This window comes from Sminthopsis crassicaudata, chromosome 1 (assembly GCF_048593235.1).
Source record: "Sminthopsis crassicaudata isolate SCR6 chromosome 1, ASM4859323v1, whole genome shotgun sequence".
Classification (NCBI taxonomy): domain Eukaryota; kingdom Metazoa; phylum Chordata; class Mammalia; order Dasyuromorphia; family Dasyuridae; genus Sminthopsis; species Sminthopsis crassicaudata.
Genome location: NC_133617.1, coordinates 72,585,356 through 72,613,044, shown reverse-complemented (window position 1 = coordinate 72,613,044; position 27,689 = coordinate 72,585,356). Strand labels below are relative to the sequence as shown.

At 40.4% G+C, this 27,689-nt stretch overlaps 1 protein-coding gene and 1 long non-coding RNA gene across 2 annotated transcripts; both read right to left on the bottom strand.

Moving 5' to 3' along the window:
- Nucleotides 1–997: 997 nt before the first annotated feature.
- LOC141538654 (uncharacterized) lies at nucleotides 998–6,652 on the bottom strand. Its single transcript, XR_012481093.1, has 3 exons — nucleotides 6,553–6,652; nucleotides 4,270–5,884; nucleotides 998–1,407 (listed from the first exon to the last, which is right to left on the bottom strand). It is a non-coding gene; the product is annotated as an uncharacterized LOC141538654 (long non-coding RNA).
- Nucleotides 6,653–20,658: 14,006 nt separating this feature from the next.
- On the bottom strand, nucleotides 20,659–23,047 carry LOC141538630 (beta-1,3-galactosyltransferase 2-like). The gene is made up of 2 exons (XM_074260251.1): nucleotides 22,891–23,047; nucleotides 20,659–21,845 (listed from the first exon to the last, which is right to left on the bottom strand). Exon 2 carries the CDS (start codon nucleotides 21,830–21,832, stop codon nucleotides 20,750–20,752), a length of 1,083 nt encoding a protein of 360 aa, XP_074116352.1. The 5' UTR covers nucleotides 21,833–21,845; nucleotides 22,891–23,047; the 3' UTR covers nucleotides 20,659–20,749.
- Between the last annotated feature and the right edge of the window lie 4,642 nt (nucleotides 23,048–27,689).

The following is a 27,689-nucleotide window of genomic DNA, read 5'->3' as shown; positions in this document are numbered from 1 at the left end:
CTGTTCTGGGGGTATCCTTTGCAGGGCATTGTCTTCTGCTCCCAGCTCTGAAACCTTCCTACCCACTGGAGAACTCTCGTTATTGCCCACAGGGAATTGATGAAAGGGAAGGAGCTTTAGTGTGTCCTTCAACTTGATTAAAATGGGGACAAGAGATGATTGGAGCAGTTAAGAATTCCAACGATACTGATGTGGGGCTGAGGCCAGGTAGAGGTGGGGAGTGCGGATATAGAACTGGGCAAAGTTCTCATAGGTTTTATCCATAAGAATCATAGAGCTGGAATGGATTTACCATCCCCTTCATTTTGCAAATGGAGAAACTGAGTTTCAGAGGGGGAAGTAATTTGCCCAATGAGTGAATTGGTATAGAGTCACAACTTAAAGTCTTCCAAACTCTTCCCACTGCATCAGCCTGCCTTCCCTTCTAACCTGGATTTTTTTTTTTTTTCCTCCTTTTAACAGCCCTCCATAGGAGCTTTCTTCCAGCCCAAACTCAGCTCTCAGGGATAGTGTCAGGATTACAGGGGACCTTCTACCAGCTAGCTATCTTTGCCCTATCCAAGTCACTCTAGGAATCCTCAACACAGATAGCATCTTGATTCCCTAATTGAAGGTGGATCTTGGTTTTCCCATCTCTTCATTATTGCTGCCTGCCATCCCCTCATTTTAAAAATCAGTTTTATTGCATCACAATTAACATGTTATCCAGACCCAACTTCCTTGTTGCTATATTCTGTGTGGTCAGCTGATCAGTCAGGCTGTGTCCCTTCATTTCACAACTGGCTGTCTGCCTGGGATGTCACTGTGGTCCTGGTCTTTTCATCAGCATTAGGGCTTCTTTTGGATAGAGAAAAAGGAGTTGATAGCTCTTGTGGGGGATGTGAGGTAATCATTGTTAACATAGGGTGTTAAAAGTTTGATTTAGGAGGTGACATTGAACCAGAAAGTGGTTCTTCTTCAGATACTACAAATTCAAAAGCCCCCACAGGTTCTGAAATTTCCCAGGAATTTTTTTTTATTACAGAATTTATGGTGGGGGACTAAGCCCCAAAGTTCCTGCCACAGGTATTCCATTCTATTGGCTGTCATCCAGCCTCCTGGACATTTCTTATATGCATCAGTTTTCATCGCAACAGAATTTCTGGGACAGTTTGAATACCAGATTGGAAGAGGTTCTCCAGTATTCAGTGTGAGTCCAACAAACTTCGAAGGGCCTAAATTCACTTGAAGATGGCATAGGATAATTTCTGAGATGGCAATCTCATAACTCCTCAGATTCAGGGTCTCCAACCCTGTGGTCTGGTCCAGTGTCTGTTCTGAGGCACCTGATCTTTGCCCACCAACTACCCTCCATGGAATTGAAGATTTGTAAAAGCTGTATTCTATCTTGTTCTGGAACTAAAGACCCTGTGGACAGTAAGATGAAAAGGATTCTGTAGTCATGAACTCACATTCTAGATCATTAACAGGCTCCTTTTATCCTGGATCTTTTAATCTTTTTACTCTCATGGCAAACTGCCTCTCAGAAAGATGCCTTAGATCCCTTGTCACCATTTCCAGTGTTTGTTGTTCTTGGGACACACACACATACACAAACACACACACACACACACACACACACACCACTCTCTGTCTCAGTAAATCTTTGCTATCATATTCCTTGTTCCCTTCAAGTGACTAAACGTCCCCCATCACTGCAGCCTTTGAAGTTCATGCTATCCATTTTTAGACACAGTTCTGATATTTGTGGCTGTAATCATACCTGTTTCTGGTTATTTTACCTGCTTTCTCAAGAAATTTAATACGTGGCTTACAGTTTTCCTTTCCACCCAAACCCTTGCTTTTGTACTTGTGGACTTCCTCTACATGTTGATGTCTTCCTTGTATACCTTTGCCTTCCAGTTAAAATCAAATCCCATGAGCTTCATCTTCACAAAACTTTAGCCTCCTATAGGGGTGGTGAGAAATGCTTGTGAAAGCATTTTGTATATCTTGTCCTAGTTAGACCTCTTCTGGAATACTGAATTTAGTTCTGGGATGCATGTTTTAGGAAATCACATTGAGAAACTACAATATGTTTAGAGGATGGTGAGGACTCTGGACACAGCCATGTGAAGATTGGCTAAAAAAGTGGGGGATATTTGGCTTAGGATAGTCTGGGGGGGAGGGGAAGAGATAGTTTGTAAATTTTTGAAGGGCTACTTATGGAAAAAGAAATTAAACTTCCGCACTTCTTGGTCCCAGAGGTTAGGACTAGTTAGGAACGATTTGATAAGTGAAAAGAGGCAGGTTTCAATTAGGGGGAAAATAATTCCCTGTATGTCCAAAGATCCCACTGGACTACTTCAGGAGTTGATTTTCCCTCTCTGGAGGTCTTCAAGCAGTGATCAGATGATTTGGTTGGGCTGTTGTTATGGAGATTTCTATTCAGCTATGGGTTGGACTAGACACCCTTTGAGGTACCCTTAAGCCCTCAGCTTCAGTGATTCTATCGTTTAAATCTCTTGTACCTACCTCACAGGGTTGTTAGGAGGATCAAATGAACTATTGTATGTTAAGTGCTTTATAAACCTTAAGGCACGAATAAATGTCAGCTTTTATAATTATTCTGTGATACAAAGCACTGTAAAAATGGGAAGTTATTTTTTTCCTATTATGTTATTGACGGTGGCTGCTCTGTGTGTCTAGCTGCTAATGACTCTCTGTGGACACTCCAGACTAGGTGACCACACTGTTTTGAACACTGCCCCATTAACCCCTTGTGTCTTACTTCTAGTCCTAGAGTTTTGTGCTGGGGGCCTGGGGTTTGTGGGGTTAGGAAGCTTCTTGTAACTGAAGTGTATGCCTGGATCATTCCAGCACCCTGAATCAAGATGAATGTAAATGAATAGGGATGTGGGGGGAAACGTCCCCACTGCCAACTATATCCCTGACAGATGATGTTACCCCACATCGACTGCTTAGAGGGGAGAATTTGCAGCCTTCGTGAGAGGCTGGGCACAAACTTTCTCCAGAGACAGGATGAAGGAGTATTCAAGCAGGGCACCGGAAGAGAGAAGAGAAAAAAATCGAAAATGGAGTCAGGAGCCATCTGATTCTGGGGGCTGATTACAGGAGGATTGCCCCCTTCTGTGCCTGCAGACGTTCTCCCAGCTGTGGTTTGCCCTGAGAGGCCAGAATATCAAGACTTCACATCTCTGTTGTCCTGAGATGTGATTCTTTTCAGAACCTTAAATTCCCAGATTTAATTGCTGGGCAAGTTGCTAATAGACCTTTAGGGTCTAGGTTGCTGTAGCATGTTGATACACAGCTCAGGAAAGGGCCCAGAAGGTGAACTCAAAAGAGCCTCTTTTTATCCTGTTCAACCAGCTTACAGTGCCCAGCTGCTAAGCCATCAGGGATGCTGAGACAGGAGGACTCAAAATCTACATCTACTCCCTAGAAGTTTGGGAGGCTGTAGTTGGGGAAACGGGTGGTGAGGAGGTTTGCTGCTTGATTCTTCTCTCCTGTTATATATTTTTTGTTTTAAGTAAATGTCCTCTTGCATTGCTATGATGTCATGTGATTAATTCTGACTGGTGGGGTTTAGAAGGGGAAAAAATGGCGTGGGAGCAGAAGTTCATAGGATCATTGATTTAGAGCTGGAAGTAATCTTAGGTACAGTCTAGTTCAACCCTCTCATTTTGCAGGAGACTGAGACTGGGAGAGGTTGTGACTTGCCTCAAATCACAGGTAGGGCACAAACTAGGACAGAGCTGGGGTTTGAACCCAGGTCTTCTACCTCCAGAATTTTCCCCACCACATTGCTGTTGACTAGATGATGAACCTAGGAACCTGAATGTATGGTCCTCTACACAAATAAAGGAAAATGGGTCTGTCCTGATGGATGTGTGTTTTATGTGTGTCTCCCTGTAATGGAGAAATTTCAATGTCTTTTTGGCTCTGGTCTCCCATGGGAGTGAATGACCCAAGTCCTGCCTCTCCCCATTTTAGCCACAGTATGATTTTTGGAAACTGGGAGGGGTTTGGCAAATTCACAGGATTTTTGGACCATGGAGTCGAACCCAATTTTATGGATGGGCAGACCGATGTCCTAGAGAGGAGGGGCTAAGTGAGTTAACCTGATTTCTCTACCACAGATCCTGTATTTTCAACACCACAGGCTCCCTGGGACCCCTGAGTTGGAACAAGCGGAATTTTGGCTGAGGTTCAGATGAAGGCTGGGGGGTGGGGTGGGGAGGGTGTGCTGAGTTTTTGAGACCCACCCACCTGGTCTTGTCTTGCTCCATCAGACTGTGTATGGTTAGGACTACTGGTTTTGGTGCCACAACGTTGGTGGGAGGGGGGGGGTGTTGTTGCAGCTACCTGGCAATATATCTAAAAAAAAGTCTTCATTGCCTCTTAAGCATGGAGCTGGAGAACGCCTTTTCACAATGTGTGTCCCAGCTTCATCCTTTCATTCCCTATTTCCAACCCCAGAGGGTGAGGGAATGGGTGCTTCCTGGGAATATCAGTTTGCAGCCAGAATGCTGCATTAGAGATAGTTTGGTCCAACACCCCCTCATTTTGCAGTTGTAGAAACAGGTCCAAGACAGTGACATTCCCACCAGTGATGATTCCTTGGTCAAAGCCTTTTCATTTACAGGAGGGTGTTTTCCTACTAAATTTATCCCTTCTTCCCTCCTTTTTCCTACTTTTCTCCCTTTATCTTCTCTGAATGAAGTCATTTCTGATAGCGCTTTTATTGGAGATATTCAAATTTATGAGAAAGGAAGTAGGGGATGGGCTAAGGTGGTTCAGTCTGCCTTGCAGGATAGAAAATGCCTGCTGGAAGGCAGGAGGAGGAAATAAGTCTTGAGTCCAGCAGAGAAAGGTGTCGTTCACTCTGGTGGGCAGGTGGTGTGTGCTTTTCTGAAAGTTGGGCCAGACTTGAAAAAGTTCCTGATGCTTGAAGGGATGGACAAGGGCAAAACTTCGGAAGTCACAGGGGTTGTATAATCAGTCAAAGTCCAGAAAGGTGTTGAGGAGACTGGGTGTGGGCTCCACCCCTAGCTTCTGTAAGCACAGCCCCACAAAGACAGGGTGGCATTTTCCAGGCAATGGAGAGCACTTTGAGGGCCAGGCATCTTGACAGCACATAGCCAGGGCTGCAGCAGTAACCTGGTTCCGGAGAGCATGTTCAGGGGCACATACTGAGGATGGGTCTGCCTTCGAGTGGGGATTCTGTTTCTGTGGATACAGTCAGTCATGAAGTCTGGTAGGGCTGGCTGCTCAGGCTTCAGTTATCTGATGCACCAGGAAACAGGTTCAGGAAGACATTTCCATTCACCTTAAGCAGAATTGGTCCTGGGGCAGAATTGGGCCACCCACTCCAGGCCCATGAGGGTTTTGAGGGTCTGGTTGTGGTAGGTATCCAGGAAAGCCACTTGGAGGAGATCCCTGTGCTTATCTTCTGGCAGATGGGAGGAGAAATGAGACGACAGGCCCATTAGGAAGAGGTTGATGATCACAGCAGGTACGGTGCTTTCATTCCCCCATATAAGTCGAATGGTGTTCTTCAGAACCTGGTCCTGGGGCTAAATCATCACCAACATCAAGAAATTGAGCCCCTAAAAAAAAAACTTTGTACTTGTCTGAGTGGTTGAGAAAGAAGGGGAAGACCTGGGTGGGCTCTCTGTCCCCGGGGAGCAGAAACTGGGCTTGCCATGTGAACTTCTCTGAGATGCAGCATCTCTTGGGTGCCGGGGCTGTGTTTCGGTGCTCCCAAAGGCTTCCAGCTACCTCTAGACCACCCTGCTGGTAGCACCAGCAGCCCCCCACAGCCTGCATCCAGGAGGACCACCAGTACTGGATTCCACCTGAGCAGCCTCATGATGTCAGGGTTCTGGGGCAGAGAGCAGGGGGAAAATAGGTCAGTCCAGGGAGCCAGGGAGGGAACCTGGCCTTTCTCCTCCCTGTGAGAGACGATTACTCCCTGATGCCTGGTGGTGCAGAAGAAGTGGGCTGGTGGAAAGGAGAGCAGGGTCAGGGAACGGACTTCAGTGGTTGGGGGTGATGAGTAATAGTGCTCCACAAAGTTTGGGGGTGTTGCCTATAGGATGTGGATGGGTAATTAAAGGGAGAACTTTCTGGATGGGAAACTAAGCAAGGGAATTGCCTATATGTATTAGTCTATAAGGACCTGAAGTCCTAACTACTAGAAACTTACAGGCTGAAAAAGAAATGCCTTACAATTTGTTCTAATCCCCTCATCATACAGGATCAAAGAATCAGACTGAGTTGTCTAGAGTGTCTTATCTTCCAAACTTATTATTTTACAGAGAAAAATAAATCTCAGAGAAATGAGTTATTTGTGGTTGCATAATGACTTAAGAGACAGCCAGGACACGAACTAGATGTCCTGGCTCCCAGAGTAGGGACACAACCTGGAACTTAATGGTCACATCCCTCTATTTTCCTTTTCTCTTTCCTCTCCCTTTCCATGTCATTTCCCCAGGGAATCTAATATTCTCAAGAGATTTAGGGCTTAAGCCAAGATTACAACAGCCTTACCACCTCATCATTTTCACGCTGGTCAGGTCATAGCAGGAATCCTCACTTCCTGGAGGAACAAAAACCTTGGCTTAGCCTCTGCACTGACCTCCATCCACTTGACTATTTAGCTTTATTGCATCACAGTCAACCTGCCACTCCCCAACCGGTACCTGCAGCTTGTCACTCCCTCAGTGGTATCTGCAAAGGGGATGCCCCTGCTCTGGTGAGCTGTACAAGAGCATAGTTGACCAAACATGGGACATTTAGAGGTTTTCTTAGCAGGAGAATTTCCACTGGATTATTTATAGGAAGTGTGTGAGCTTGCCTCATCTCCCCTATTTCAATGTGAACCACCCACCCCCAGAGCATCATGGTGGGAGTGGGGGCTGAAGCCACTTCTGCTTGTCAGCTCTGAGGGGAGATGAGAGAGGGAAAAGAAAAATGGGTCATTCATTACTCGGCATCTTGATCCCACCTGTACTTCCTTAGTTCCAAAACTCTCCACCTGACTTCAGCCACCTTTGGCTTCACTCTATTTTGAAGAAGCATCACTTCCCAAGCCTCAAAATTGTGAAATTATACACCCCAACTTCCTCTCCCTTTGTCACACTAAACCTGACCTTTTTCACTTTACAGATGGGAAAACTGAGGCTGACAGGTAAATTGTCACACAAACAATGAGTGGGAGAGCCAAGATTTGAACCTGTTTCTTTTTACTCCAGATCTATTCCTCTTCTCCACCTGTCACTACCTGTCTTTTGCCTTAATTTCCTTTAAGTGCTGACTTCCACGGGAGGCCTTTTCTGATTCCTCCGATGCTGCTGCCTTTCCTCTTATGTTACCTTATATCTTTATATCTTTTATATGTATTCATAGATAGTATGCATGTATCATTTCCCTTAAACAAGCGTGGAAGCTCCTTAAGCTCCAGAAACTTTTTATTTTGATCTTTGGATCCTGAGATTTTAACATACCTGCTCCATAGTAAACCTTTAATAAATGCCTGCTTATTGATTCATTCCTCTAGTCTCATTCCTTTTTTTTTTTTTTTTTTTTTTTTTTTTGGCTGAGACAAATTGGGATTAAGTGACTTGCTCAAGGGCACACAGGTAGGAAGTGTTAAGTGTCTGAGATCAAATTTAACTCAAGTCCTGACTTTAGGGCTAGTGCTCTATCCACTGTACCACCTAGTTGTCCCTCATTCTTTTTTTTTTTTTTTTAAGGTGTTTGTATTTTTTCTTTTTAATATATATTTTATTTTTCCCCAATTACATGTTAGAACAAAATTTTGACATTTAAAGTAGAGTTGTAAATTTTTTCACTTCCCTTCCCTCTCCAAGACAGCGAGCTATAGGTATACCATGTGCAATCATGTAAAACATTGCCATATTAAGTGTTTTTGTATATAAGAAGAATCATATAAAATAAAAAAATTGAAAGAAACTAAAAATAGCCTGCTTCAGTTTGTATCTAAACATGTCAGTGTTTTTTTTTTTTTTTTTTTTTTTTTAATGCAAGTCCAGATAGTATATTTCATCATTAGTCCTTCCAAATTCTCTCAGATCCTTTCTGCAATTCCTAATACTGATTCCCAGGATAGAATTTAAATCAGCAGATTTTTCTTTTGCCGAAAAAAAGATATGGATTCAAAGTGATTTCATCCATTTCATGGTATGTAACCTCAAGAGGGACCCTCACTGCTGGGCAACCATTCACTCTGCAGAATCTTCTCATTTGCCGCAGGAACTGTGCCAAATCAGTTTCTTAATTCTTAAGCCTAAAGAAAGTCTCCGGGAAGCCTGCCAGAGTCTATTCCTGATGTCATGTTGTCCAAAAAGAAAGTAGCAATTTTGTAGACTGGACTCAAGGTGTCACTATAAGGTAAGTGAACACATTCACAGGTCTCATCAGTTATGTATTGAGATCATCATCAATGTACCTTTGGTGGTGACCCACTTATATCTGAATCTTCCATTTATTTAATGCATCTATAGTTTTTGGGGTGGTTGTTCATATCTGATTCCATTTGGGATTTTCTTGGCAAAGATACTGGAGTGGTTTACCATTTCCTTCTCCAGCTTATTTTATAGATGAGGAAATTGAAGCAATCAGGACAATGACTTGCCCAAATTCACACAGCTAATAAGGTCTGAAGCTAAGGAGGGAACTCGGGATGATGAGTTTTCATAAATTCAGACCTGACACTCTACTGTGCCTTGTATTCTTTGGGAAATGTCCCCCAATCTAGTTTATAAACCACATAGTAAAATCAACCTTGATTACATTGGCTCCAAATAATCAATAGTTATAAAGATCCCTTCTGTTTTTGAATCTCGTGATCTTTTTTTTTTTTTTTTGACTTGGGCCCCTTCCCAAATCAAAATTAACCTTGAGGAATAGCTAGGTTGGCTATCTATATATCTATTATCTATATATCTATATCTATATCTATATATCTATATCTCTATAGTGAATAGATAGTTGGGCTCAGGAAAACCTGAGTTCAAATCCTACCTCAGGCATTTCCTAGCTATGTGACCTTGGCCAAGGTATTTAACCTTTCTTAATCTCAGTTTCTTCATCTATCAAGTGAGGGTAATTCAATGGCCTCTAGGTCCCCTTGTACCTCTAAATCAAGGATCCTTGTATCTTGTAAGATATTGGTTTCACAATATGTTCAGAAAAGTAGAAGTAACATTGTAAATGCGAGTAAGTATTGTCCTTTCAAGGTCATATCTAAATAGATAAATAGGTAAAGCATTTATTAAATTATTTACTATGGGCCCATATGATACTAAGTGATGTAAGCTTGAACCAGACAATTCCTACCTTAAAGGAGTCTACATTGTAAAGGAACCCAGAAAGAGGGGGGTGGGGGAAGGTAAACATGCATGGCTATAAATGTCTAGGAAGTTTTGTTGAGGTCTGGAATAGAGCAAGATAAAGCCAAAAATGGCCTATTGAAGTACAGTAGGGATTGAAGGCTAGATCATCGAAAATGGCTCAGGGGTTAGCAAAAGGCAAAGGGTAACCAAGATTTGGGATTAGTTGAATAACTGGACTTTACAAGTATTCTTTAATAAATTAGTCCCATTGTAGAGGAAGTCCTAGTGGAATAGACTTAGGGATCTTATCTTTGACTCTGTGCTGTTTAACATTTTTTGATCAATAGTATTTTGATACCATGAGTTTTCTTCTGAATTCTAAACCATTTATCAAGGAATGGCTTTTAGTCTTATAAATTTGAACCCTTCTCTCTATATAGAAATAAGACCTTTATCAGAGAAACTTTATGTAAAGATCTTTTAAGTTTCTGCTTCTAAATTTAGAATCATTGACTTTATTAATGGAGATCTTTAAATTTTTTTATTTAATGAAAAATTTCCATTTTATTTCCTATGAATTTCTCTATCTCTTGTTTGATCTTGAATTTCCCCCATCCGTAGATCTAATAAGTATTTTAATAATTTTCTTCCATGCTTCTCATTTTTTGATGTTATCTAGCTCATTTGGAGCTTGTCCGGGTATATGATGTGAGATATTGGTTTTACTTAGTTTTTGCCAAGCTTTCTAGTTTTTTCAACAATGTTTGTTGAATAGTGAGTTTTTGCTCTAGTAGCTGGGATCTTTGGGTTTACCAAATATTAAGTTACTCTCTTCATTTGCTTTTGTAATTGTATGGTTAATCGGCCTCTCTGACAACCTCAATTTCTTCCCTAGTACCAAATTGCTTTTTAATAATAATGGCATTGTAGAATAGTTGATCAGGATACCCAGATCTATACCTGATAGAAACTTGAAGATCAGAGACTGTCTTATTTTCGTATTCTTGTATTTGTATGTGGCATTTGTATTCTTGTGCCTACTTAGTGTTTAACACAGTGCCTGAAACATAATAAATGTAATGCACTTTTTTTTTTTTGGTTGGTTGGTTGATTGAATGAATGACTGGAAGAAAGGCTAAGGTGATAATTTGATCTCGGACGTGCATTTGATTTACACTTTCTTTAAATATGCCTGGAGGAAGATAGCTGTCACAAGTTTAAATTACTTTGAAGAATTTGGAATAGTAATTCAGAGTGCAAAATAATTGAGTCTACCAATAGGTGGCACTCAACTTACGCTCTTATCTCCAATGGAGACCATTTTTATTTTGTTTTTTTGCCCTTCACTTTTCAGAAAGAAAGCAGTGTTTTCCTTTGTTTGGACTACTGCTTCTTTAGTTCATCCTACTGTTGATTAACAAAATATTAAAATATTGTAATTATTACAGTTATCTTGACTCAGTCTTTTTTGTCCTTTGGGAAAATTTCCTCTCTCAATTTCTCCCTATCCCAATGGATTCAAGCATATATTATACGAATTGCAGCAGTTTTAATACTCAAAATTAAAACAAAAGTAAAATACATTTTACCTCTCCAAGAAAGATATTATGATCTTTCTTTCCTTCCCTCTTTCCCCTTCAAAATCTGTGCTAGGAAATTTCCTATATATTCACAAGGCTCCTTGCAAAAAGAGAGAAAGACTCTTAGTATTCATAGTAGGACTTTTTTACTCCTCCTCTTCAGTAGCCCCCTCACCCTCATCCCCCAGTATCTAGAGTAAAAATCAAAGCAATTCAAGATTCTGGGTGACAACTGATGCTAATATGGCATTTTCCTTCTCAACTGGTCCACTAAATATAGTCTCAGTATACCCCTTCTTTCCTTCGAATAGCCTTAGGATAATCCTTTTAAGATAAAATCCCAAGGTCTGTTCAGCTTTGCCCCCACAAAGCCTAGTCTCTGGAGAGATTTGAGGGGAGAGACCGCGTGGCAAAGTTGCTTCATATTATATACATTGAGAAGAATATATTTCATGGGGGCATATCCAAAATTTTGACCCACTGATAGTGAATCAAATCTAATCAGATGTAATTCAAAAGGGATTGATACAATTTTAAACTTGGATTTAAAAAACCAACAAGTCCAAGAAGGTGGAGGTTTAACTAGATGGCAGTTTAGGTGAAAAAACTTTGGGATCTTTTATAGGTGTGTGTTGCTTGTATAGATTAGGTCCACATGCATTTGCCTAAATGCAACTCATGAAAAATCATAGATATCTCTGGAATCTCACTTCTCAAAGAAGACATTGATTCCTGCTAGGAGGGAAGCCTGAATTGAGCACATGAGGCTGATCTGCTTTTACCTCTTCAGAAAAAATCATATCTGTATGCTGCTCTAAATATTCCTAGTTTAGGGGAAATGAATTTTGGGTGTAAAGTGCTTTTCCTGATCACTATCTTTTAACAAGGAAGGAATGCCCTAAGCTATATCTGAAGGCTTGTCTCCAAATGTAACACAAAGATTACTACAAATGTCAAATAGCAAATAAACTCATTTATCCAAGCCAAAAGCAAAATCAGAGAAATTATATCTTTAAAGATACAATATACACACAGAGTGAATGAGCTCTCCCACCCATACTAGATTTCTCAGCTCACTTTGAGAGTGTCCTTCATTTACTCAATGAGAAATCTTCAAAGTATCTAATGTAGCAAGCTGGAACTAGAGACTTGTTGGTGCCTTCATATGTATGCTGCTTCCTATAGTATTTTTCTCCCTCCAGGGCTCTCTCTTTGAAGAGAGCCTCCAACTGTCTTGTGTACTCAAAATCAAGCTGGTAGTGGGGGGGAAATCTTTCCTTTTCTAAGTTCTTGAAAACTGCCTTATCTTATAGGCATGAATTGGCTAATAATGGTCCTTTTTCCCATGAGGAGAGTCTTATGCAAATGTCTGGGCTTGAGCCATGGGTTCCATTAACAGATTGCAAGCTCATCAATATGTCAACTGTGTGATAGGGCAAGTACAAATCTTAAGGTGCATTCAGAGACAAAGGGTCCAGAGTTAGGAAAGAGGTCAGAGTTCCGTTGTATCCTACCTTGGGTCAAGTCCCATATTCAGTCTTTAGTGCCACACTTATGGATTGACATTGATGAGGTGGAAAATATCCCAAGGATAATTACAAAGACGATAAAGATACTATCACTCCATATTACCTGTCCAGAACTTGATGATGTTACCACATCTCCCAATGATACCTGCCTTCATTAAGGGGAATATCGAAGCTGGAGAAGAGCATGATTTATTCTGGATGTAGGTTTCTGACATACATGTGTGTCCTTTTCACATGTGTTGCCCAGCCCCATAAGTTTTCTATGTATATGCATTCTTTATTTTCCATGAGTGGTTCTTCTGTGTGCTCCTTTTATCTCCAGTAGGGTGGTGATCTGTGGAAGTGTGTACCCCTTTGTGTATAGGAGGATTTTCCTTATTATTTATATTTTTCTATGCTGAAGTGGGAAGTTCAGCAGCATGGTGGATAGACTGCTGAACCTTGAGTCAGGAAAATCTGACTTCCAATCTGGCCTCAGCTATGTGACGGTGGGCAAGCATTTAACCTTGTTTGCCTCAGTTTCCTCACTTGTAAAATGAGCTAGAAAGGAAATGGCAAAGCACTCCAGTACCTTTGCCAAGAAAACTTCAAAGAGGGTCATGAAGAATCAAACTTGACTGAAAAGTGACTGAATACATTTATTTAAATGTGTTTTGTTTTGAATTAATAATAGTAGTATTTACACAATCCTTTAAGGTTTGCAAAGCACTTTACAGTATTATCTCATTTTAACCATACAATAATTCTGGGGAAGTGGGTGCTATTATTTATCTCCATTTTACAGATGAAGAAACTGATATTGATGTTAAATGTCTTGCCCAGGGTCATACATCTGGTAAGTATCTTGAGGTCAAATTTGAACTCTGGGTCCAGTGCTCTGTTCACTATATCATCTGGCTGTCTATTATGTCCTGTGGTTGAACTGGGAAAAGAAATATAGGGGAAAACTTGTGACCTTTGTTTTTCAATAGATCCTCAACCCTCTTTAAGTGTTATGATTTCTACAGTGAGGGAAGTCAACTGTGCTTAAGTGCTTGCTCCTTCTCTCTCCTATCTCTTAAGAAGGATTTTATACTAGGAATACCTGGGGCAGCTAGAGAGCACAGTGGATAGAGCTAGATGCAGGAGGAATCATCTTACTGAGTTCAAATTTCAGTCTCAGACACTTACTGGCTATGTGACCCTGGGCAAGTCATTTAACCCTGTTTGCCTTGTTCCTCATCTGTAAAGTGAGCTGGAAATGGAAATGGCAAATCACTTCCATATCTTTGTCAAGAAAGTGCCAAATGGGTTCACTAAGAATTAGACACGACTGAAAAATTACTTAATAAATACTATAAATATATTTATCTGTCCCCATAATATCTAGATATTTCTTGTAGAGGAGCATAAATCAAATTCAGAACAAAAGCTATCTCCCTCATCACCATCCCCTAGTCATCAGTCACCAGCTTAATTCCTTCCCATGAAATCCTGATTACCAACAATAACACCATCCTCAAACCCCATCAAGCAAACTCATTTATCTAACCAAAAATTAGAGAAATCATACAGCTTAGAATGTACTAGAAATTACATGTAAGTGATTGAACTCTTTAGAGGGAAGTGAAATGAGATTTCAGCTCAGCCAAGAGAGAAACCTGAAGTGTTTTAAACCTAGGCTAACTTTCAGGAAAGACAACATGTGAGGGAAATGCCATAGGCTATAAGAAGAAATTAAGGAATAAGAGGGAAGAAAAGGGAGGAAGTTGGATGGAGTTAGCAATTGGAGGCAATATTGTACATCAATGTGTACTAGACAATTAGAAGAAATAGCTTTGAAGTTCAACATTATCTGGCATGAAGTCCTTAGATAATAGTAATAGGGAACTTCAGTTAATAGATATCTCCTAGAGCTCTAAGATAAATTATTGTATTAAATATTAAGTTCTTAACTGTTAAAGTGATTGATAATTACTTGACTTGCTACAGTATTAATTTCATCCTTCAAACTGTGGAGGAACCAACAAGATTCTATTCTAATTTCCCTGAGATTGTTACAGTGATTTCCTGATTGGTCTCCCTCAATTCTCTTCTTTCCAGTTCATCCTCCACACAACTGCCAATGTGATTTTCATTAAGCAAGTATTGGATCATGTTAGTTCCTATTTGATAAATTGCAGTGATTCCTCATTGCTTCTAGGATCAAATACAACTTCTTCTGTTTAGCTTTTAAAGCCCTTCCCAACCTGGCCCCATCTATTTTTCCAGTTTCATTAAATATTACTCCCTCTGATACTTTTCAGCCTAGCCAAACTAGCTTTTCTCTTCCTCACATATAGCACTCCATCTTTCTTCTCCATACTTTTACACTGACCTGCCACCATGCCTAGAATGCATTCTTTCCTGACTCCTGCAGCATGGAATTCCTTTCTTCTTCAGCTGTGTCTCAATTTCCTCATCTGTAAAATGGGGATAATAACAGCACCTATCTCACACTGTTGTTGTGAGGATAAAGTAAGATAATGTTTGTAGAGCATTCTGCAAACCTTAAAAAGCCACATACATTTTATTTATCATTAGTATTGTTTTTATTGATAGATCTATTGGATCTATCAACATCTTAAATATAGCTCACTAAACCAGATTTAGACATATTGAGTAATTCTGGTAATCTAGTAATTCTTCCAACTTTTCTCTGACTATTGAAACTACAGACATCTTTCTAAATCCCCAAATTCATAGCATCATTGTTATCATTGGACTATTCCTACCTCCTTTCCTTTCTCTCACATCTGCTAAATTTTAAGTCCTTAACATCTCTAGCAACCATCCTCTTCTCTCCACTGACTATCACCTAATTCAGACCCCAGCACTTCACTTAAAAAACATAACAGCCGCCTCAGAATTGATTTCCTTGCTTCCAATTCCTCCCCTTTCAAACCAGTCTTCCACACTAGCTTCTGATCTTCCCAAGACCCAAGGCTGACTATGTGACTACTTTGCTCAAAAAACAAGCACAGAGGACCATGTTCCATGCTTTCTGTTCCCTTCTATCCCTGGAATACAACCTTTGTAAAACTCAATTCATGAAACAGAGATATGGTATGGAGAACAGAGCTTAGTTGCAAGAAGAAATTACTCAAGGTTCTGAAAGTCCTAGCAGCATCTTCTATGCTCCATACTCTATGCATTTTCAGCTGCAGAGTCGGGATTCTCAAAAGGATTTCTCAGTCCTACGATCCAAAACCCAAACAAGTCCCTGTGATGATTATGATAGAAGGAAAGAAGGCAATTAATGTCACCCTGCCAAATGAGAAGATAAACACAAAACAGCAGCAGAAATAGCTGAGGGTTTACAAAGAAATGGAATAAACTCCAAATATGGGGGAAAAAAAACTGACTAACAGTAGGGGTTGTGGGAAAACTCCCTTTTTCCTAGCCTCAACTTTCTCCCAACTCTTGGAAAGAAGCTGGTAAATCAGGCTGATGTTCTGGTCAATGCTGTATATTTCTTTCCCTGATCCCCACCCCAAAGTTTTTTCTTTCACAAGTAGTTTTGTCAATTCAGGATCAGAATATCCAGCCAGGTGAGGGAGGCTGTTTATGTATGACCTCCAGTTTGGTCATTCTGAATGCATATCTTTGGTTCATTGAGCTTTATAAATTCAACTCATTCTTCTCAGACAGATTGCCTAGCTGTTTTTGTGGTGGTCCATGGTCTTTGTGAAAGAATAAGGTCAGAAAACTGAGTATAAACCACAAAGGACCAAAACCAGCCACCCAATTCGTGTCTGCCTTAATTTACCGCTGACACTCCCTCAACCAACTCCCTGACATTTTTCTTTCTCTAAGGGCATGATGGACTTCCTGCCACTCTACATTTTGCAAGCTCGGCAGACCTGCACAATATACCGACCTCTTCTTTTCCTTGGCATTATTTCAAAGGCCAAACCCTCCATTTGTTTCCCATTAAATTCCAAGTCTAAAGCTTTGTCTGGAGTTCTCTTTCCAGATGTCTCTTGCTTAAATAAACGTGATGCTCTTTTCTCAGAAGAATTTGTTGTTTTGGAAGCAAAGCTGAGGCACTGACTCTCATTCCTAGACCTAATTATGCATCCTCTGTAAGTAGTCTAATGTTGCCTTTACCTTCCCTGTTCAGTACATGTGTGGACAGTGTTTACTAATGTGGCAGATTTTCATTAGGGAATAAGTTATTCACCATTTATCACATAGAATAAACAATAAAAGGTGGAAAAGAAAACCTGTGACCCTAGGCTGTTCAGCTGTTCATTTAATCTGTTTGCCTTAGTTTCCCCACCTATAAAATGGGGATAATAACAAGCACCTTCCCCCTAGGGTTGTTATGAAGATAAATTAAAATAATGTCTGTAGAGTACTTTGTAAACCTTAAAATGTTACATAGTTGCTAACTATTATTATCTGTTTACATGCTATATTCCTCCAGCCAAATAGAAATTCCTCAAGGGCAGGGACTGATTTGTTTTTGTCTTTGAATCAGGGCTTCCTTACTTCAAATCCAACACTCTTATCTACCATATCGGTTATTGGTGATGTTATAGAGGGGTTTTTGGACAAGATGGCCTCTGGGTTCTCTTTATACCCTGAAATTCTATAATTTTGTGACTTCCTTATTATTGTTCAGTTATTCCAGTTGTGTCTAATTCTTTTACCTCATTTGGGATTTTCTTGGCAAAGATACTGGAGTTGTTTGTCATTTCTTTCTCTAGCTCATTTTACAGATGAGGAAACTGAGGCGCAGGGGTAAGTGGCTTGCCCAGGGTCATACAGTAAGTGTCTAGGGTCATTGGATACATTTTTAAATTGAGTAGTGTTTGGGGGAGATAGGTGTGTTGTCACTCTAGGACGGACACTCCCTTCCCTGTGCCCCCAATGCCCCCTATTAATAGGAACCTCTTTAGGCAGGGTTAATAGGAAGGCTGGGTCCAGAGATGCAATACCTACAGAAACTGCTTCTTTCTGTGGGGATTTGGTGGAGGAGGAACTGAATTACAGATCTGGGAGCAGCAGTCAGTCAATATGCATTTATTAAGTGCCTTCTATATACCAGATACTGTGTTAATTGCTGGAGTACCAGGAATAAAAAAGGGATGAGGAGGAGGCAAGCACACTGTCCCTATATCATAAAGCTTGGAGTGAGAAGGGACTGGAATTGAGGTGCCCTCAGTGGGGAACCCTCCATACCTATGCTCACAGACTATAATCTGGTAAGGACAGGGCTTCCCTGCTTCCCTCAGACTAAGCAAATAGTTATAATTTCCTAGATTTTTAGCTGTCAGACAAGGACAGGAAATTTCAGTGTCAAGGAATTGAACTGAATTTATTTATTTTTGCAGTGATGAATGCAGGAAAGATTTATATTCTTGCAAGAATAGGTGTATCCCTAATACATTGTTGATGGAGTTGTAAACTGAGCTAACCATTCTGGAGAGCAATTAGGCACTATGCCCAAAGGGCTATAAAACTGTGCAGTGTCTCTACAAGGTCTACATGTATCCTAAAGAGATCATAAAAGAGGGGAAAGGACCCACATGTGTAAAAATGTTTATAGCAGGTTTTTTTTCCAGGTCAAAGACCTGGAAACTGAGTGGATACCCAACAGTTGGGGAATGGCTGAATAAGTCATAGTGTATGAATGTTATAGGATATTATTTTTCTGTAAGAAATGACCAGCAGGATGATTTCAGAGAGGCCTGGAAAGACTTACATGAACTGATGCTGAGAGAAATGAGCAGAACCAGGAGATCATTGTACACGACAACATCAATATTATACGACTTATCACTTCTGATGGAATGATTCTTTCCAACAATGAGATGATTGAGGCCTGTTCCAATGATTTTGTGATGAAGAGAGACATCTGCACCCAGGGAGAGAATGTGGGAACTGTGGGAACTGAGTGTGGATCACAGCATAGCATTTTTCCTTTTTTGTTGTTGTTTGCTTACATTTTATTTTCTTTCTCATTTTTTTCCTTTTTGATTTTTTTTGTGCTGCAAGTTAATGTACATATAGGTATGCCTCTATTGGATTTAACATATATTTTTACCATGTTTAACATATATTGGATTACTTGCCATCTAGGGGAGGGAGTAAAGGGAAGGGGTGGAATTGAAACAAGGTTTTGCAAGGGTTAATGTTGAAAAATTATACATGCATATGATTTGAAAATTAAGAAGCTTTAATAAAAAACAGAAAATAAGAAAAAGAAAAAAAGAGTGGGTGTATCCCATTTAAGCCTTTTTATAAGGTTTAGTTAGCCCTACTTCTTCCTTTTGGATCTTTACCAATCAGGATCCTTTCAAGATTATCTGCTTAATGTTATTTACTACTACTTTAAAATAGGACATTTTGTTTTATTTATTTTTCAATAATAGCTTTTTTATTTTCAAAATACAGGCAAAGATAGTTTTCAATATTCACCCTTGCAAAACTTTGTGTTCCAAATTTTTCTTTTTCTCTTTCTCCACCTCCCTTTCCTAGACATAAAGTAATCCAATATAGGTTAAATATGTACAACTCTCCTAAACATTTATATATTTATCATGCTGCAAAAGAAAAATCAGATCAAAAAGGAAAAAAAATGAGAAAGGAGTGGGGAAAGACAAACAAACAACAAAAAAGATGTTGTGAACTGTCATTCATCACAAGTCTATTGTAACTGGCCTGAATCACTTCATTGTTGAAAAGAGCCACGTCCCATTGGAATTGATTATCACATAATCAGCTTGTTGCCACGTATAATGATCTCTTGTTCCTGCTCATTTTACTCAGCATCAGTTCATGTAAGTCTCTCCAGACCTCTCTGAAATCATTCTGCTGGTCGTTTCTTATAGAACAATAATATTTTATAACATTCATATACTATAATTTATTCATGCATTCCCCAACTGATGAGAATCCACTTAGTTTCCAATTTCTTGCCACTACAAAAAGGGCTGCCACAAGCAGTTTATGGAGATATATATTAAATATACCTCCGGTGCATCGGGGACCATGAGCCTGTAGGATGATCTCAGGGTGGGAGAGAGTGTTGACTGGTTTGATTAATTGGCAGGATCCCTAATGCTTGGCAGCAGCCCAGGTTGATAAATACTCCTGATCACGGATTCTTCTGTATGTACTCTGCTAGTTCAATGGACCCCACAGGTGCCAAGAATTAAATGTTGTTCCTGTAAGAATTAGGGTGGATGACATCACCCACTGGGTAGCAAGATGAGCAGCTGTGTTTGTGGTAAGCCAAAGTCCAACCCCTTTAATCTTTGAACTTGAAAGTTGGGGAGGATAACCTCTCTGCCAATATGGTCTGTAGCTGCCTTGGATCCACTGCACACAGAAAGGAGGGTGAGAAAGAAGAGGTTTAGTTTCTGGAAGCCAAAATTATTAATTTAATTTTTGCTTAAGTGTCATTTAATCCACGATTTTAATGTATTACATGCAATAGAGAAGGAAATTAGAATTGTAATGGGAATGTAGACCTAGCAAAAATAAGTTTTAAGAATTATGCATTCTTGTGGGTACCTGTTATATCTCAGGCAGAGCCTGGGCCTGATGACTCCCTAAGAAAATGTCTAGGAGTGACAGAATCCAAGGTAGAATCCAAGCTCCTCCCCCTCCCCCTCTCTCCCTCCCTCTCTCTCTCTCTCTCTCTCTCTCTCTCTCTCTCTCTCTCTCTCTCTCTCTCTCTCTCTCTCTGTCTCTCTCTCTCTCTCTCTCTCTCTCTCTCTGTCTCTCTCTCTCTCTCTGCCTTTTTCTCTCTCTTTTTCTCTCTGTCTCTTTATCTCTCTCTGTCTCTCTGTCTCTGCCTCTTGTCTAAAAGCTTACTCAGGTGGAATCTTGCAAGATGCTTGCCCAAAGGGTCTTGGGCTGGTCATTGAGGGCTTGGACCACCATCTCTCTGGTGGCTTATGCAGACCACATGCTGACCAGTACTTCAAGTGTTACCTTCTGGGGGGCACACATGGCACACATGCTTTGTTTGCCATTTACTTTGCTGTCTTTTCTCCTCAAAGATAAATGAATAAAGCTGATGCTCCTGGGGAGAGGACATGCATTGATTCCCATAAAAATGCACATTTTCTTTGTTCACTTGGCTCATACTTTCCCATTAAGAAGATTCAAGTTTCCTCCCCAACTTCATGTGACCCCAAAAGACTATTTATTCATATGAGGATTTAAATGTTTGTTTATTGAAGTGGCTACGGGGAAGTAGGCTTTTGGTGTGGGAAAGGCTGGAAGGAAAGGGAGAGTAGCAGGGTCCCTATGCTGGAACCTTACTGGGAGGGCAGGTGGTGTTGGCTTTTTGAAAGTCCACCCAGATCCAGAGTAGGTCCACAGGCTTGATGGGATGGACAATTGCAAGCTGGTTGAAATCACAGCGTTCATATTCCCTCCCAAAGAACTGGAAGATATCCAGAGGGCTAGGAGTAGGTTTCACCTTTAGACTCTTCAGACACAACCCCACAAACACATCTTCCAGATAGATTGCCTTGATTTTCTGGGCCGCAGCCAGGACTTTCAGGGCAAGGTAGCCAGACATCACATAACCAGCCCCAGCGCAGTAAGGTGGGTAGATGGTTCCAGGGAATGCCTCTCGGGGCATGTACCACTTGTAGCGTGGCTTCCTCATGGGCATCCTGTTCTTGTAGATGTAGCCAGTGATAAAGGCTGGATGTGGGGGCCTCTCAGGATGAAGCACTTGATGTACCAGGAAGCCAGGGTTCAGGAATACATCACCATCCACCTTGAGCACATACTGGGCAGTCTGGCAGTAGCGGGCCACCCACTCCAGCCCCATCAGGGTCTTGAGAGTCAGGTTGCTATATGTATCTAGGAAGCCCACTTGGAGCAGGTCCTGATTTTCAGCATTCTCTTTCTCTAATTGGTACTGCAGGTGTCTGCGTAAGTGGGGTGGGAACAGACCAAGCACAAAGAGCCTGCGGATGGTCACACCAGGCACGATGGCTTCCTCCCCCCAGGTGGTCCGGATAGCCTTGCGGGCCTCAGTGTCCTGAGGCTGAGTCATCACCAATATAAGCAGGAAAGGGGCAGTCTCACCCTGACACTTGTCTGGGTGGTTGATCAGGAAGGGGTAAGAATAGGGATATTTCACCACTGCCATGCTGGAGGTCAAACGTTGTTCTGAGAACCTCTCCATGGGGACGTTGAGGGTATCTGGGACCAAGGAGATCAGGGGCATGAGGGAGCTCTTGGACTTAAGGTGAAGTTGGAGTTCTGGAGGTTTCAGAGAGCCCAGCTTAGCCTCCAGGAGCAGGGCCAGCAGCACTCCACAGGCTGTGCCCAGCAGAGCCCCCAGCACCAGGTAACTCCATGACCACCTCATGATGTTGTATGTCCTGGACAGTGAGAAACAAAAGGACACATTATAGGACCTGAGGCTACACACAGGACCTAACTTCCTTCTCCCAAGCCAGAAATGTGGAGCATTGGGCCAGAGCTGTCCGGGTAGAATACAGGAAGGAGGCTGAGGAGTCTGCGTGAGGAGACTAGACAGTGGTATTGGAGTTTGTTCACCTGTGAGATAGGTGAGGGAGCACTCCTTCCCTCCTCTTTCAGCCTCTCAGCCTTTCTCCTACTTCTCACTAGGAATAGGAACCCTCCCACCAAACTCTTCTAGAGAAAGACATCTTTATTCTGATTAGATTATTGCAAAGACAAAGGAGATGGCAGGACTTTCAGGAGCACATGGCTCCATAATGAATAGTAGTACCAACAATTCCTTCTCCCAAGGCTAAATAAAAGAGCTGGTGTCTTGCCCTCCCTAATATGGAGCCAGGGTCAGGGCACATCTTAGGGTGGGAGAGGGGCAAATGGTTGTCCAACTGTGGGTTCTATTCAGAGCATCATCTTTGCGGATCGCAGAGTGTTAGAGCTGGATTCAAACCCCATAAGTATTATTTTCCCCTCTATGTGATTTTGGAAAAAATTCCTGGATCTCTCTGAATCTCAGTTTACACATCTGTAAAATGAGTGTGTTAACTCCAGAGTGAGAAGATTTGGAGGAAGGTGGAAGCATATCTTTGTTTTTGGACAAGGCCAATACAGGAATTTGTTTTACTTGACTACATTTTTATAACGTTCTCAAAACGGGAAGGGAAAGGAAGTAGGAAGACAGAATGCAGTCTTTAAAATAAAATTGAATTAAATTTTTTTTTTAAATGAGTGTTTTAGACTACACATTGTCTCTAAGGCTCCCTCCCACTCCAAGTCTGTGATCCTAAAAGAGTTGGAAGGGTCTTGATTGACGGGAAAAACTGAGGCTCCTGGGGAATAAGTGAGTTGTTCAAGGCTTTGTGGTGAATTGGTGGCAGTTTCAAAAATAGAATTCAGGACTATTGCGTCTTAAGTCAGGGACAAAAGGGGATTTCCTCCCAAGCTAACCTGAAAGTCTTCTCTCTTCTTTTTCAGTTGCTCTTAAGATCCCTTTCCTTCAGCCCTGCCAAATAGTTCAGAGCTCATGGAAGTCATTGACCACCCACTGGATACCTTAAAGTCCTGTTTTTAGGCTAAGTTCATAACAGGACTTTGGCTTATCTTCTGGCCAGAACCCCTTTCCCTACCCTACTCCCCACATCTGACTAGCTTTATTGCGTCACAATAAACATGTCACCTCTTGTCACTCCCAAGATTCAAATTGCTATGTTCTGTCCCCACTCAGAGTATTCAGAGTGGAGTATTTTCTGTTCTACAGTTAGCTACATTTCTTTGAGATATCCATGTATTTTGAGTTTGTTCATAGCTCTAGGACTTCCTTTGAATAGAGAATGTGAATTCACACCTATGATATTTTCATGTCCATTAACTGAATAATCCTGGCACATCCTCTATTAATTTTTGAATTGAGATGGAAAAGCTTTGTTTTTGTATTCTTTCTCCTCCTTTAGCCGAAGTTGACTTAGTCTTCTGGTTTTTCTTTTGCTTCTTCTCTAACCTCTCCATTTTCGCTTTTTTTCACTGTCCTTATCCCCTTTTCAACTTCTTAAAGTAGATAATCCCCAAGAGTCTTGTTTTGGCCCTCTTTCTTTCTCTTTCTATACTTTCTTCCTTGGCAGTCACATTCAGGATCATAGATTTATGTGGAAATGTGCTGGTTCTGGATTTCCAGGGGAAAAAATGTATACTTTTAAGTTTAATGTGCATTTTCTTCATCATTTTATCAAATCTAGACAATCAACAAAACAATAAATAAAGCCATGGTTTGTTGCATTTGCCAAGTGTTGAAGTGTAAATGTATACATTGAACATTTAAAAAAATTTTAATTTCAATTTTTTTGAGTCTTTATAATACATATTTCTTTATGAATTATGTTGAGAGAGAAAAATCAGAACAAAAGGGAAAAACCATGAGTTAAAAAAAGAAGAAAAAGGAAAAAAATGAACATAGTATATATTGATTTTGTGATTCTCCTGGATACAGGTGGCATTTTCCATCCAGTTTATCATGATTGCTTTGGATCATTGAATTGCTGAGAAGAACCAATTCTTTCATAGTTGATCATCACACAATCTTGCTGTTGCTGTGTACCATGTATTCCTGGTTCTACTTGTTTTACTCACCATCAGCACCATCAGTTCGTGCACACTGAAAATTAACTCTGATGCCAGAACACCCTTGAAATTAGGGATCATAGCTTCATAAAGTTAGATCTGAAAGATAGCCTTTAAGATCATCCAATGCCACTCATAGATAAGAAAAATAATGTCCAGAAAGGCTAAATAAGTAGAATTTTCCTTAAGTAAAGGGACATATTACTTTTGTTTTTGCATCTCAGCAACTAATGAGTGTTGCAGTGCCCAGTAGTTGGGTTAGTGGATTGGTGGCTGTGAATTAACAGATTACCCCAGACCTTATAACTAATATAGAATTGAACCAGGACTCAAAGCAAGCCCTTCTGAGACCAAATGCAGGGCTGCTAATTCAGCCCTAACCTGAATTCCCATATCTTCCATGAGTGCCTCTTTGAAGATGAGATCTGCTCCAGCCCTCTCTCACCTCCACATCTGTCATGTCTGCTTTCTTTTCTCTTCCCACTACCATCATCCAGTTAAAGGGCCTTTATAGACTATAAAGCGAAAGCCAGCAGGACTTCCTGCCTCTCTTCTCTCCTCTGATCCATCCTTCACATTCCACCAACTCAGAATCCATGTTTTCTCTCTGTCAGAATAGAAGGGTTAGATTAACTTCCTGGTGTCTGAGAAATTCCTTGTTTGGAGATTTGTTTTTTTTTTTCCTTCTGTGGAAATTTCCAGCCACCCTCCAGAGATGAAAGACTTCCTTCCCACAAGGGAAATCTGTTGTCTTGCAACTCTGCTCCAAGTCACTGCAGCAACATTACAGCCTTCTTCCTGGCTCTGTTCCTGATTTCCTCTGGAATTTAAAACCATGTCCCCTTTACTCCTGGAACTCTGCTCTCCAACTTCCCTCAGTGCAGACTCTTCACCTTAGAACAATTCATTTACCATAGAATATCCTTCCCTAACGTCTCTTTTCCTTCTCCCATTGGTGAATTCCTTCTGGAGCCTTCATTTTATGCAAGGGAAGAGGCTGGTCTACTTTCATTACTCTGATTCTGTTCCTGATTTCCTCTACATTTCAGAATTATGTTCCAGTGTTGGGTACCTTTATCCCCAACCTCATGCTTTCTGGCTCCTTTCTGTGTGTTGTCTTATTCCAATTAGTATATATAAGCTCCCTAAGAACATGAAATCTCCTTTTTTTTTTTTTTTTTTTTTTTTTTTTTTGTATCCCTGAAGTTTAGCACGTTGTAATGTTGAATAAATTTTTCTTCCTTCTCTTCTCTCCCTTATTCCTTCTTTTCTCCCTTTTGTTTCCTCCTTCCTTTCCTTCTTTCCCTCTCTCCTCTTTCCTCCTTCCTTCCCTCCCTTACTCCTTTCCTTCTTTCCTCCCTTCTTTCCTCCCTCCTTTCCTTCCTCCCTTCTTCCCTTCATTCCTTCCTTCCTTCCTCCTTTCTCTTTCCCTCTTTAACCTCCCTTCTTCCCTCCTTCCCCTTCTCTCTCCCTTTCTTCCTTTCCTTTCTCCCTTCCTCTCTTTCTCTCCCTTCCTCCCTTTTTCTCCCTCCCTCCCTCCTTTCCTTTTCTTTCCTTCTTCCCTCCCTCCCTCTCTCCCTGCCTTCCTCCCTCTGTTCTTCCCTTCTTCCCTTCATTATTTCCTTCCTTACTCCTTCATCCCTCCCTCCTTATCTCCTTTCTTCCCTCCTTCCCCCTCTTTTCCTTCCTCCCTCCCTCCCTTTTTTCCCTTCCTCCCTTCCTCCCTCCCCCTCTCTTTTTCCTCTTCCCTTTCCCTTTCCTTTTCCTTCCTTCCTTCTTTTCTTCCTTCTTTTACTTTTTTCCCATAATCTTCTTGTTTAAACTTAAAAAAACACTTATATAAAAGTAATGAAATATATATAAGTGGTTTTTAAGTTTAAACAAGAAGATTATGGGAAAAAAGTTAACCAATTAGAAAAGGAGATTCAAAGTATTAAAGAAGAGAAAAAGAGAACAGATCAAGAAGAGAAAATATAAGAATAATTGAACTGCCTGAAAGCTGTGACCAAAAAAATAATTTTGACACTATAATGCAAGAAATAATCAAAGAAAATTGTCCTGGAGTGATAGAATGTGAGGGGAAAATAGAAACAGAAAAAATCCACTAATCACCATTTCAAAAAAAGATTGCCAATTTGGAACTATGCCCAAAAAGTTATCAAACTGTGCATACTCTTTGATCCAGCAGTGCTGCTATTGGGCTTATATCCCAAAGAAATACTAAAGAGTGGAAAAGGACCTGTGTGTGCCAAAATGTTTGTGGCAGCCCTTTTTGTAGTGGCCAGAAACTGGAAACTGAATGGATGTCCATCAATTGGAGAATCGTTGGGTAAATTATGGTATATGAAGGTTATGGAATATTATTTTTCTGTAAGAAATGACCAGAAGAATGAATTCAGAAAGGCTTGGAGAGATTTACATGAACTAACACTGAGTGAAATGAACAGAACCAGAAGATCACTATACACTTCAACAACAATGCTGTATGAAGATGTATTCTGATGGAAGTGGATATCTTCAACATAAAGAAGATTCAACTCACTTCCAGTTGATCAATGATGGACAGAAATAACTACACCCAGAGAAGGAACACTGGGAAGTGAATGTAAATTGTTAGCACTACTGTCTATCTACCCAGGTTACTTATACCGTCGGAATCTAATACTTAATGTGCAACAAGAAAATTGGATTTACATACATATATTGTATCTAGGTTATATTTAACACATGTAAAATGTATGGGATTGCCTGTCATCTAGGGGAGGGAATAGAGGGAGGGAGGGGAAAATTTGGAAAAATGAATACAAGGGATAATGTTATAAAAAAAATTACTCATGCATATGTACTGTCAAAAAATTTTGTAATTATAAAATTAAAAAAAAAAGAATATTTTTGCCAAATTTTGAAATCCCCAGATTAAAGAAACAAACAAAAAGAACAATTCAAATATGTTGGATATAATTAGAATTTTATAGGACTTAGCAGTAGCCACAATAAAAGAAACAATAAAAGGTCCTGGAAAAATATATACTAGAAATGAAAAGAAGTAGGCCTCTGGCCAAAAATATCATATCCAACAAAATTATCCATAATATTGGATGAAAAAAATGAACATTCAACAAACTTGCAGATTTTCAGGACTTTGTTTCAACCAAACCCAAACTAAATAGAAAATTTGACATAGAGGAGCCAATATCAAAGATTAATTTCAAGAAACTCAACATGGATAAATTGTTTTTGTATTGTACATGGAAATGTAAACTGTATATTTAAGATCAATATCAGTAATTGGGTAGCTCAAAAGAAAGATTGAGGTGGAGATATGAGCTGATTCTAAAAAGCATGAAAATAATTATGTTCTACAATTGAGGTGCAGAGGAAGACTAGATATAGAGGCTTTAGAAGAGGAAGGAGGGCCTATAATTCTGAAAACCTATTCACATCAGGAATGGATTAAACAAGGAATACTACATAAATAAACCATGAAGAGCATGGCACCCTCCAAAATTTATAAAGAAATAATGGGGGAGGGAAAACAATAAGGTATATAAATTTATGGCAGTGGGATAAGGTGTGTAGATTAATGGGCAAGGGATAAAGGGGGGGAAAGGATGGTATAGGATAAAGTGGGG